Below are 13,117 nucleotides of genomic sequence, written 5' to 3'. Positions count from 1 at the left end.
GTTGGTAAAGAGGTAGAGTTGTCAGATGTAGCTGTACTGATGGGAAATCTCCGTCTATTAATTTCGATATGTCTGCTTCTAATAATAGCCTGTCGGTCTTCGCCCTGTGTGCACTCGCAAGCGGACCCGTTCCCGAGAGACGCACGTTTGAATGCGCATCTGTCTCCCAGCGCGCACATCCCCGACCACTACCACAAACCGACTACCTTGGCAACGCGCTGCCAGTTTATGTTGTGTATAACTGCTCAACCCCGATTATAACTCGTTTATCTGTCGAATAAACAAGCCGACGATATTTTATGCGGTAAAGGTTTGGGTTAATACAGTAGCCTACAGTAGGTGGTAGAAGGTACAGGTACATAATGGAGAGAGGGATAAGTGAATCAGTGCGGTGTGTGTGCGTCATGAATGGGCCAGAGCTTTGGAGAATTGATCAGTTGCTCATTATTTAGCTTAGCTTGCCAACTGATCGGAGCTGTTTCGGGTTGTGTTTCACAAACTGATATCCTGAGAGCCCCCACCCCACATTCGTCCTCAACTGCCTCCTCCCCCTCTTTTTTTTCACAGGGGCGCTTGACGAAGAGTAACGAGGCTAACAGACAGCTCAACACTGAGAGAAATAAGGAAAAGAGGGATCCGAGCGTTCTCGTGAACGGATTGTCCTCGCTCGGGGAAGATGAGTAGATCGCACACGGCCCAGAGCCTCGTGAAGAAGAGCGGCAATGGGAACCCGGAGATGTCACCGCTGTCCGCTCACGATTGATGGTTTTACTTTTTGTGTGTCCCTTCATTGGATTTTATGACGGTTGGATTGGTCCTGCACTGAGATGCCAGTAATGGCCCTGGCGAAAAAGATGACACCTTACCAGTGAGAAAAAAATCAATCGATCCTTGTGATCTCATTTTTGCATCCGACTTTAAACATATGTCGTAAAGAAGAAGGAAAATGGATTTACGTAGAAAATCACAGATCTGTCTTGTAGTGGAGATCGCAAATGCATGCGAGTGAACGTGAACGAGAGGTGACCGAGGAAGGCAGAATATAGATACACCGTGCCAAATATTGCGGATGTTACTAAATAAATAAATAATTCGATTTATACCATATTTTTGCTTTTCTAAAGAGATGCTGATACTGTAAACATTAGAATGTATCGTTGAAAATGAACTCAAATGATTGTTATAAATGTTTGCATTATTCTTCACTTGAGGTTATTACACCTAGCTCGTATAAATGATACTGGCTATGATGATTACAACCTGAGTTTCCAAGGAAGATCCACTGGAGCAAGAAAGACACAGTTCTGGAAAATAGGAGAATGGAGCATCAAAAACCGAGATATTTATTCAATAATTACATTGCCATGGAAATATGTCGGGCATGATTTTGGACATAAAATAAAGTAAGGATGGACCATTTCCTATGTTGAAAAGGGCAACGAACCTGTGAACTACATAATATAAGGCACGCTTAGCCTATTTCGTTGGCTTGTTTTTCGCTCGTTTGCTTTTGTAATATTTTCCTCTGCCCTAAGAATAAGCGTCATCTCCTGGATCCCAAACGCCACATGAAACCCAGGAAGACAAATGTATACTCCAGTTATACACGTATTTAGTTTTAAAGCAGATGGGTTGTAATGTGGTGTGGTCGCGTTGAACATTCACCCCTCTTTCTCCTGCTTCGTGAAGACTGGCATTTGGTGTCTATAGAATGGCTCGGTTCGGTGATGAGGTGCCGTCCAGGTATGGCGGAGGACCGGGACACGCTCAAGGGGGCCCCGGCCGCGGCGGTAGCAGGCAGGGCGGCCCGCCGGGTGCTCAGCAGAGAGTGTACAAGCAGTCAATGGCCCAACGAGCCAGAACTATGGCCCTGTACAACCCTATACCGGTGCGGCAAAACTGCTTCACTGTCAACCGATCTCTGTTCATCTTCAGTGAGGACAACTTTGTGAGAAAATACGCTAAAAAGATCACCGAATGGCCATATCCTTTAAAAGCCCTTTAGGCCTTCAGGTATCGTATACTTGTGTGTAATGTCACCTGTGCTAAAACGATAAATCCCATTAGTGTCGGTTAAATGACTGTATTGTGAAAACATGCACGGGAGGGGGTGGTTTTGTGCTGTGGCTGATTTTATCATTTTATTCATTTAATTCTAATTCAAGCTTTTTAGACACGAGCAAAGAGATTATTTATAAGTTGTTTCCTGGCATGATGAATTGAGTCTATTCGTGGAGTAACGGTGTGTTACGTACGGTAGTGAGGTGAGCTGTGTGACGACAGCGGGCGGCGCTGTGTCTCGCGCAGGCTTGCTGATGTCAGCATGTGCAGTCTTTCAGCTTGCGCTGACGCGCGAGAGAAAACGATGGTGAAAAGGCTGGGGAGAGATGTAGGGAGGGGAGACAGACACCATTTGCCATTTTCTAAGGGAACTTGCAAAATATTTGACATGTGTGTTTATATTGTTCCTACTGCACCCCTGAGTGCAAATACTGAAGAAAAATATTGCGAAAATCTGCGCATGCTTCATGTGTATGCGTGGATACATGTGTGCGTCAGTCATGGTAGTAACATACAGAACATAGGCATCTAACCATATATAAACATGTCTGTGTTCTTTTCAGTAAGAGACATTGCTGTAATATTAACAATGTGAATGTCTGCAATCTGAATTGATCATTAAACCGTGGTCTGCATGTGTTTCTTTACAGAAGAGTGACAAAAGACAGGAAGCAAATTAATGATGTTGAGACATTGTGCTATAAATAGATTAGCTTAAAGAGTAGAAAGAATGGTTGAATGGACACCAGAGGGAGACATATAGATAGAAAGGAAAAAGTTACTCTGATCTGATTCGTGAGCCCTTCCAGTATTCATCCATGTGTAGAGGCAGTGATCTACATTGAGTCTGCAGAATCTAAATTATTTATTCCCTTCTTCCCCATCCTTTCTTTATTCATCTATCCCCTCATTTTCTTAAGCAAAGGACTGGTTGGTTATGACCAGCATCTGTTTCACTTTATACAGATTTTAACTTATTCATAGTTGCCAGCTTTAAAATGAAGCTAGTTTTGTGCTCTTGGATGCTGACCATACCAGATCTAACATGTGTTTGTCAATATTTCAAAATGTTGTTGTACAGTCTGGTATACTGTATGTAGTATTACACACATACATATATTGATTCTTTGACATACCAAACCCCCTTTATCATAAGCAGATTTCTTATGCAGATCTCTTTATTCTGTGGTTACTGTCAGGCAAAAAATAATATTGGCCGAAAATAAAAGCAGTTTTCAATGCCTTCACACCTGTCTTTACGGCACCTTGAAGTCGGATCTCTGTTGTATGCATAAAGATAGCCAGATAGGCATCACTGTATAACTGCATACTGCCAACTGTTCGCAGAAGAAATGTACAACAAGTACTCTTGTTTGTTCAGCAGAAATTGTTCAGGTTGGCACAGTTGATTGTGTAACATGTAGCTTTTTGAGACCTATTCTTATATGTCTAGTCTAGTTTACAATGTTTAACATGCACAACATGTGGTTGTGTGATACACAAATGGTGTATTTCAGAGTATTAGGGGGGTTTAGATTGTATGTGAACTCTATGCACGTGCAAGTACAGGATATGTAAAATTACACATCTGAAAATATTTGTGATCTTAGAAAAAATCACTTTGGAATAAGATAGTGATAGAGAGAGATAAATCATTGCATATAAATCATTAGGACGAGGGCATGCTAGAGGCTCACATAACCACCTAATTGCAAAAATATCACAATGCTACAATAACCATATGGCTATTACCTAAACAAAATTATGACAAAGGTTGGTTATTTAGCAATATACGTGACATGATTGAATCAATAACACAGGCTGCGTGAAGTACAGACTGAATAGTACTGACAGTTTTAAAGCATCCATCTCTTTCTGTTACTCACAGTGTCTCATCAGTGTATGGGCTGTAAAAGATTGGTCCCTCGGCTCCTCTTTTCCATTTGGGCAGCAGGAGGTTAAAGCCTATAACCCTATTCATTCACACAAGTGTCTATCATTCTGTCACCCACTCCCTGTTTCCATTCTCTCTATTAACTTTATTAATAGGCATGATTGTAAAGGACAACAATAAGTGATTTTTTTATACATAGTTGATTTACATAAGTATATGGGGGATCTATATATGATTATTATATTAAATCAGAAATTGAGTAAATTTATTTGACATTCTTCTCCGTGCCCAAATCTTTCCAGCTTCAGTTGAGTGGACTGATGTGCCTACATTTGGTGTCTAATATGCTTATACAGTAGACGGTGTGTAAAAACACATTAGCAAATTAAGAGCACCAGTTGTGTAATGCCATATAAGAGAGATTTATATCCACCCAATCTGGTGGTTTTGTTCTTCCTAATGTCTCAGTCTAAATAAGTTTAGTCATCTGTAATGTTGCACCCCAGCACTGCACAGATGCTGCAAACCAATCAGTGCTACCATCAATAGCCCATTTCCCCCCCCCCATATCCATATCCAAACCAGTTCTATAATGCAGATAGTGATCTACATCAATAGCATAAACAAAATGGCGTATGCTGATATATACAGTATCTGTAGTCAGTTCAGTGGAATGCGTTTTTATTGGCATCTTTTGTGTCATACGCCAACATTCCTCTTGACTCTCGTGGGTTTCTCATTCTCTTGCTCTGTATCTCGTGTTCTAGTAGTAAATTATTCATTTCCGAGGCTGGGTGGTATGAGTGTGTGATGCTGACTTGGGAGAAAGCTATTTCGGGCACTGAGAGAGAAAAAATGCTGGCTTGAATTTTCGTGCTGGTGTTTATACAGTCAGGTGCTGCTGCTGTTAATGTTGTTTTCATTTGTGCACACCTCCACCTGCTGCCTCTTCTCAACCACACGCACGCACCCACTCGCTTGCTAGCGCAGGGTAGTGAAGTGTTTTACCTGACAGTGTGATGATATTGTTACACCAAATGTTTCCAATACAGTTTTCACATGTTTCAGTGCTGTAAGTCTGTACGCACACAGAATGGATGTTACTGTAAGTCAATGCTCACTCAATTATTTCTATTGTGTTACTGCTACAGTTCAAATTATTTACTGAGATGTTTTTTATTGTGATAAATTATCTATGTTAGACCCAACCCAAACTGGCTTACTTTTTAGCGGAGGTCTGACTAGTCCTGCAACAGGTTGATGAAAGATTCAACTGTAGTTTGAGATTGGGAAGGAGGAAAGAGGGTCATTTAAAATGCACAAAAACACATTTACTTCAAAATAACCTTGCAGTACATAAACGAACACGAGTTAATGAATGATATCAAGAGATTGATTTATATTTATAGAGGAGAGCATAAGCTATTAGCCTATACTGTACTGTCCAGTAATACATTTACTACTTAAACACACACACACAGTATCAATGGCAATCCTAACAGACCGAATGAGCATTTAGAGAAGCAAGGGGTAAAGGAAGGGTAAATGAGCGATTAAAGTGAGGGGAAGAGATGGAGAGAGTATTAGTGCTTGTAACTACAGGCCAATCTTTTATAGCTGCATTAAGAGGAAAAAACGCCCCTGTTTCTACTTAATAAATTATTCAAACTGCAGCTCTAGAATGCTAGAGATAGCATTAGAAAAGCAAACAGCCTGGGACCTTACAGCCAGATGAGGAATCAATACGTATTTACATTTCACTGGCTGGGTTTCTCGGGTCGCTCTGTAGTGCGTTCTGCCATTTACTACGGCTAATTACCGTACCAGTGATTCACACACATGCAAATGCATAGCACACACACACACTTTCTCACTGACTGACTGAGTGACATGCTCTCTGAGTCATTCATGTACTGTGATAGTGGATTAGTGTGCAACAGCATTTGATTTCTTCAACTCATTCGACTTCTGTAAGCGCATACATTCAGATGTGTCTAGTCAGCCATTTTGATAGCACTGCTTTGTATGGGATTTTGCAACTCTTCGATAATCTTTAGCAGCGGTAGGGAATGCTTGATGAGCCAAAATTGACTTTTATCACAATTTCTGTTCTGATTTTGAGGATGATCTGTTGAGACTTGTGAAATAGATTTAAAGGCCCTGTTTTTCCTGATCCCATTTTTCAAACTTTAGTTAGTGTGTAATGTTGCTGTTAGAGCATAAATAATAGCTGCAAAATTATTAAACTCAAAGTTCAATGTCAAGCAATATATTTTCTTTAATAGAAGTCCCCTTTCAAAGCCTACAGCAAACAGCTGGTTTGGACTATAGCTCCCGGTTGAATGACGTCAAAATAAGAGTTTTTGACTAACCTCCGCCCATAAAAGGCTCTGCTAAGCTAAGCTGCTGTTGAATCACAACATACTAAACTACACTATCAGAACTCGTTAAGTTTTTCTGAAGGAAGGAACAAGGAAGACATAAGCCCCTTTTTAGGACCTTGAAAACAGCACTTTAGACAAAAGTAAATTGTGTGGAAAAATACGGCGTATTTAAAAATATTGCGCATCATAAACACAATCATAACTGCAAAAACACTGGAAAAATGGGACCTTTAAAGACCCATGAAGTGTCTTGAGATTCTCAGCTTTGTTCGATGCGTTAATGTAATTTCCATTTAAAAAGGAAGTTAGGGTGGGACATTTTGAGTGGCCTTTCTTCTTTTAAAATACCTAGTATAGTTTAGTTTACCTCACAACCTGGAATCTGATGAGTAGCTAAAGTGCAGAATGATGTTGTACAACTCACTGATCCTAAAACAAATGTTTTGGAGCACATCAGTTTATTGATATAAGGCTATCATATTTATACACTAAATGACACGAGTACGGTTTTGCAATTTCTAAGCAAAGGGTGACTACACTTCAGGGCCCGTATTCACAAAGAATCTTAATGCAAAAAGTAGCTCCTAGTGAAGCAATTCTAAGATAATTCTTAGAAATGTGGGCGTTTAGTCTTAAAATTAAAAGAAATTAAATTGTTAGGAGCACGGACGAGGACTTTTAAGAGGCTTAAGAGTTTTTTTTAGCAACCAGGAAAGTGGACAAAACATGAAGAGGGAGACAAAAAATTTTGCACACAATGCATGACAGTAAGTTAATAACATACAACACATTAGATTGTGCAGGTATCATGTTTGTGACCAATCTTATTAGACACATAATAATATAATATAACGCCAGAAATAAAAATAATCACTACATTAACTACAGTAACAGATTCAGTAGCTAGAAAAAATGCAACTATGCAGCATAGATGATTTAGGTCTGATACAGACGTCTATAAGGCAAAATAATCACACAAACTGACAGAACCTTGTGTCACTGTTTATTTCCTATCTAATACGTTAAGGATGACATTAACAGCACTTATATATGTATATATATATAATAGATAAAAGTATAAAAGTTTATACTTTATTTTATATATATATATATAAATTATATATATATATATATATATATATATATATATATATATATATATATATATATATATATATATATATATAGGTAAAAGTATACCTGTAATTATTAAATTGATTTAATAGATCCTATACTTAAAAGCACTCTTTTTCTTCCTTCTTGGACAACCAACCAATCACAGTCTTCAAAAGATTGTGTCACACATAGCTACGGGTTCAACCCCACCTCCTCACTAAGATAAAAGTTTTTGTCTTTTCCTTACTCAAAGTTGCTCTCAGATCAGTCCTGAATCACTCTTAAGCTAAGACTCCTACGTGAAAGTTTTTAAGCTTAATTATGAGTTTTCTGAGAGGACTCTTAGAATCTTTATGAATACGGGCCCAGATGATAAGATATAACAGAGTTTTAATTTATTTTGGATACTTAGTAATCAACATAATTCCTACAGTTACATTTGTGTTATAGTTTGGATGAATTTATTGTTATTTTATATAATATATGTGGAAAAATATACATAAAGAAGGAGTTTGTGTTTTTAAACCTTTGACCGGTAGTTTATGTAAAACAACAATAATTTTGTTTCATAGGGACATAATATGTCAAAGACTTTACTCATAATAGTGTCTGAAAGCGCTATAAAATTAGCCAAAATATTAAGTGTGCAGAATTATATGAAAAAAAGGTGTGTCTGGAGATTTTTGCAGGCAAATGTTGTATTCAGGCCTACTAATGTAATAGACATAAAAAAGTAAATACATTGTGTATATATGTACTCTTTTTGTCCCAACCGGGGCAGTACCCTTTAAAAAGGTCGTAATATGTTCCATTTAGGTTGCAGTATATAACTCTGAAATGCTCAGAGGTACTAATATGAACTTTTAAGTGCAAAGGTGTACTTTTGGAAAGGGTACAGCCCAGGGAACAGCTAGGGGCCATTTGTTTCTGACAGTGTAGGTAAAGTCATCTGATTTCTTTATTATTATACATCTACAGTTTCTCAGTATATAATTAGTTTAGTGTGAAAAAACAGTGTGTGAGAGAAAGTGGGGATAATATATCCTTGTTCAAACCTTTATATTACACCTGTCCAGACTTGTAATGAAGTTTCCACACCACTGCTTAGCTAACTAATTTATGTCCGCTGATATGTAAATGTAATTTTTTCCCTCTCTTAGTTGTCTGTTTTGTAATTGCTGTTACCGTACATCTTTACTTAATTTATTTACTTCAGTATAACAAAATGCTATATATAAGCAAAGGTGAGTGAGTTTTCTTAAATTAAAGAAGTGAATGGTGAATAGTTTTATAGAAATCACAGAAGACAACTTTACATTATATAGTGTTAAACTTCCATCTGTAATTATTTCTTGTGCATATTTCAGAAAACAAATGGGAATATACTATTTTGTATTTACATTTACAAAAGCACCAATAATAAAATCACACATTTTACAAAGATATATTTGCTGGTAGGCCAGCTTCAGTGTTTTAGACGCAGACCCCTGAAAGTGGATTTGTGGAATTTGATTGGGTCCATAGGGTTTAAAAGCCGGTTCATCTACATCTTTTTGCCCTATTTTAGATTGTTTTCCTTTCTCATCTCAACTTGTCTCTCCATCTTTTCCCTATCCATCTCTCTGTCGAGCGGCACGTCAGGCAGCCATGCTGACGGTGCAGACTGCGTTTGGCTGAATGGAGATGGGCTGATGAAGGGAGATGATGAATGCACAGGTTCAGTGGGAGAGGTGGAGCGAGGGAGCAGCCGGCTGAGGGGACGTGGAGGAGAGATGAAGGAATGGAATTGACGTGATGCATGAGAGATTGATGCTGTACCGGGAGAGTTTGAGAACAATGGATTTTGACTAGATGAGTGCCGGACTTTTGAAGGGCGGTTGGTACACCAACAGTGCTTAACAAATTTATTAGACCACCACCGAATGTAAGTATGTGCCACAACTGCCTTAAACTAACAGTATTGGTGATTACCCAAATATTTTTTATGTTTCTGTCAATCCAGCAGTATGTGTAAGCTCTTAAGTGACTTGTACTATTTTTAGTACTATTTCTAAAAGCTAAAATATAATTGTTATGGATTGTCATCAAATTTTCAAATGTACTGTTTACTCTTATAAGAAAGGAAGAAGTATTATTTATTTATTTTAGGTGCCCATTTGAAGTTATTTACATGCAGCCCTCAATAGAAAATTAAGGGTTGAATGTTAAGCATTATTAATTTTTGAAGCGTATAAAAGCGTGAATTCAGTTTGACATTCCGCACTCTTGTTCGAAATCGTAAAATGTTGAAAAAGCTCTAAAAAGGAAAGAGTCTATATTAAAACACTTCATGATGCTGGATGGTTTTTGAGGCAAATAGGCAGGTGGTCTAATACATTTGTTAAGCACTGTGTATTAAATTTGTGTGCTTGTAAGGAGATGCACTTCAAAATTTTGCTTTTGATAGCCAACAACCCAACAAATGGGTTTACCTACTGAACAAACAAGACTCAATAGTTGATGCATTTGTTGCAGTGGTCTGCATTAGCCTTTAATTAATGCTAATTAAGTTAAAAATAAGTAAGTAAATGTAAAGATCTAGGATGTTTGTATGTTTTAAAAGTCACTACTTTATCTTATGCAGTGAGATTCAAAAGCTAAATTGTTTCGTGCGAGTTAGGTTAACATATTCAGGCCACACTGATTAATTATCATGCGGACGTGAGAGTATGAATGCGTACTGGTCATCTTTGTTTCCCTTTTATTTAGTTCCTGTAGCTCAATTGGTACAAACACCCACAGAGGAAAAGAAGGGACAATTTCTTCCTTTTATTGTCTCCCACTTTCTTTTATCTCTGTGGGGCGTTGCTATATATAGTGCTGTACAGAGAGAAAAAGGTGGGTTTATAATTAAAGTTTTCTGGCAGAACAGATCACAGCGGTGAATATTCATCCTCTCTTTAAAGGAGAGCCCCCTTTTCACTAGGCCAGTGAGTGAGGGGTCTTCAAAGCACCACAAACACTTACCGCTCTGCGGCTATATCACACACATTTCAATAATCAGAAACGGGATGTCCACTTTTCCTTTTCATCTTACCATCCCGACATGCACTTTCAAAAAGAGGCAGAATTTCCGGCCACACACACATGCAACGGTTGTAAATCAAACACTAGAATGATCATACGTAACAACATTGATATGGTTGTTCATGCATGTGGAAAAACACACAAACGCTCAATGCACAGGCCAATGCTAATTAAAAAGCATTAAGAGTGGTAATGTGTTGTAATGCTTGACTCATGGCCGGGTATTATTGTAAAGGTTTTTACAGTAGAGAGCCTTTGAAAGCCTGCCAGATCTCTCTCTATCACTCTATAAGCAGGGTCCAGAATTAGCACTGTCAAGTGCCAAATGTAAATTGAAATGCTTTAGCAAATATAAAAATACTCACCAGTTGGCCAAGTGACTTTTATTTGGAGTTGCAGTGCAGTATAGAAGTTTCTTGTTCGTGAGAAACTGCGTTGCCATTACTCTTTAAATTGCAAAAAATTTATTTTACGCTCCCATGAGGTGTATTTCGCAAAACTGCAATGGAATCATCTCCTGTCTTTTGATTTAAAATGATATACTATCACCTCCAAGAAACACCTATATCTTGCTGCTACTATAATCGTCTTTCCTTAGCATTAGAGGTTTGGATAATACTCTTATATCTCCTTCGATTGTGGAAGTGATATTAGTAAACCTACCAACATTAGTCGACGTAATGTTCGCGAGAGGAAAAACTTTGTATCATTAGTGAAATGAAAATGCTGTCATTTCGCAATAGTCTTTGTCGACATTTAGAAAATAATGCTAAAGTTTTGCGCAAATCTTTAATGAAAAAATGCAGCTAGTGGTGCTTTTTTAAGGCATTTAAATATAAAATGTGTGCCTATATAAAATCTATTATTTACAACGTTTAATAACTGTATCTAAAAATAGATAATTCTCATACAAGTCACCTGCGGTCCATTCAAGCAATACATTCTATCAGTATGTGTGCTCACTGGATCGAACCCATGACCTTTGCGATGCTAACGCTATGCTCATTTTTTTGAACCACATGAACACGTGAGATAATGATAATAACTGTTTCCTTAAGCTTGTGCTGGTTCACAATACACATGCATACACAAATTAAGTTGCAGTGAATACGCAACGAGCTATGAGGTCATTTAAAGCATTCAGAATCTGCCTGACTCATACTCAGCCTGTATTACTTCGGCATGAATACCACCTTATTTGCCACAGGCTTAACCAGCCGTACAAGTAGACAGTGGAAGATGTTGTTTGGCCCATGCAGGGTGTGCATTTACTTTGTTTTGAGAAGCACATGGTCATTGCTTTATCAAAAAGTCAGAATTTGGAAATACAAGGGTTAAAGTACTGTGTGTGTCCACTGATGCTGAGATAAGGGGGTGTTTTCAATTTTAAACAGAAGCCGAGCTTCAGACTGCCACGGGGGATTCTGGGATTGAGCAAGGGGTCTGAGATGATGTTTAGAGAGCATGCACTGTAAAAAATAAATTGTTGGCTCAATGAATAATTTTTTAGTAACTAGTTCCACAGAAATTTTACGTTCACTCAATTTCTGTCTCCAAAGTGTTACCTGGATTGATGTTTTTTAGTTGGCCCAAACTTGACTCAAATATAAAAAAGTATGTTTGCTCAATTAGTTTTATAGTTCATTCAACTAAAATGTTTTAATCAGTTGAATCTTACAGCAAATACTCTGTCAATTAAAATTTAAGTATTCACTCAATGTTTTATGTGTTACTTCAATTAATATTTATTATTTGGGATTTTTTATAACATTTTAAAATTATTTATCAAATAATTTATGCTGGTGTTGTTAACAAAATAAATAACTTCAGTCACATGAAAACAAAAGCTTTTTATTCACTTATTCACTTATCATACAGACTGAACATACAGAATTAAGTCTTCTCTAAATAGAGGGCATTAAACAGTCCAAAAAGCACTCCAAAGTCAGTCAAAACATCTCCAGGGCCATTTAGGAGACTTTCTTCAGCCCTCTGGTTTTTCCTCTCCGCATCATCACAGCTCTGGTTTGATAAACAGAGGAATATAAACACACACACATACATAAATAACATGTTTAATATAATAAAGCTTGATTGTGAAATACTTTGTTCCCTAAAATAACGTTAACGTTAGGCCAAATTTCCCTCAGACATCACACATAATTAAACACTATTGGGCGGTTTTCTCGGACAGGGCTTATCACTGACTAAAATAACTGACATCACTTAACATATGAGTAACGTAGTATTGTTTTGTCTCAAAATACACGCCAGTATTGTATTTTATAAGGTTTGTTTGTAAAAATGTCCCAATTATAATAAAGACCGAGTTCTAAACCCTGTCCGGTAAACCACCTAAAGGCTAACGTTATCTTTACTAAAATAGCTCCACTTTACTTCGGACACATAACATAACACACTTTTAAATATATCTTTACAAAAATATCATTACAAAAACGTCGAGTATTTGCGTCTTTGCCGATTAATATATTCTAAAATTAACATTTAATTACAAACACTTACCTTACGTGAACTTGAGGAAACGGCTGATGTCCTGTGAATCAGTAAGTGATTCCAGCTGTTGCGTGCGGATTGA

At 37.6% G+C, this 13,117-nt stretch overlaps 1 protein-coding gene across 4 annotated transcripts in view; it reads left to right on the top strand.

The window, feature by feature from the left end:
- The first annotated feature begins 250 nt into the window (after positions 1-250).
- cacna1aa (calcium channel, voltage-dependent, P/Q type, alpha 1A subunit, a) overlaps positions 251-13,117 on the top strand; it is a 102,469-nt gene continuing 89,602 nt past the window's right edge. Inside the window, exon 1 of one of the 4 annotated variants that reach the window (XM_073813991.1) lies at positions 251-1,983. In XM_073813991.1, coding sequence (XP_073670092.1) covers positions 1,712-1,983 — 272 coding nt within the window. In that variant the 5' untranslated portion in view covers positions 251-1,711. The remainder of the gene's footprint in view (positions 1,984-13,117) is intronic. The other 3 variants (XM_073813988.1, XM_073813989.1, XM_073813990.1) reach the window with 3 other exon arrangements.

Source organism: Paramisgurnus dabryanus, chromosome 3, assembly GCF_030506205.2.
Source record: "Paramisgurnus dabryanus chromosome 3, PD_genome_1.1, whole genome shotgun sequence".
Taxonomy (NCBI): domain Eukaryota; kingdom Metazoa; phylum Chordata; class Actinopteri; order Cypriniformes; family Cobitidae; genus Paramisgurnus; species Paramisgurnus dabryanus.
The sequence above is the reverse complement of the archived record's forward strand: the minus strand, read 5'-3'. Positions and strand labels throughout refer to the sequence as shown.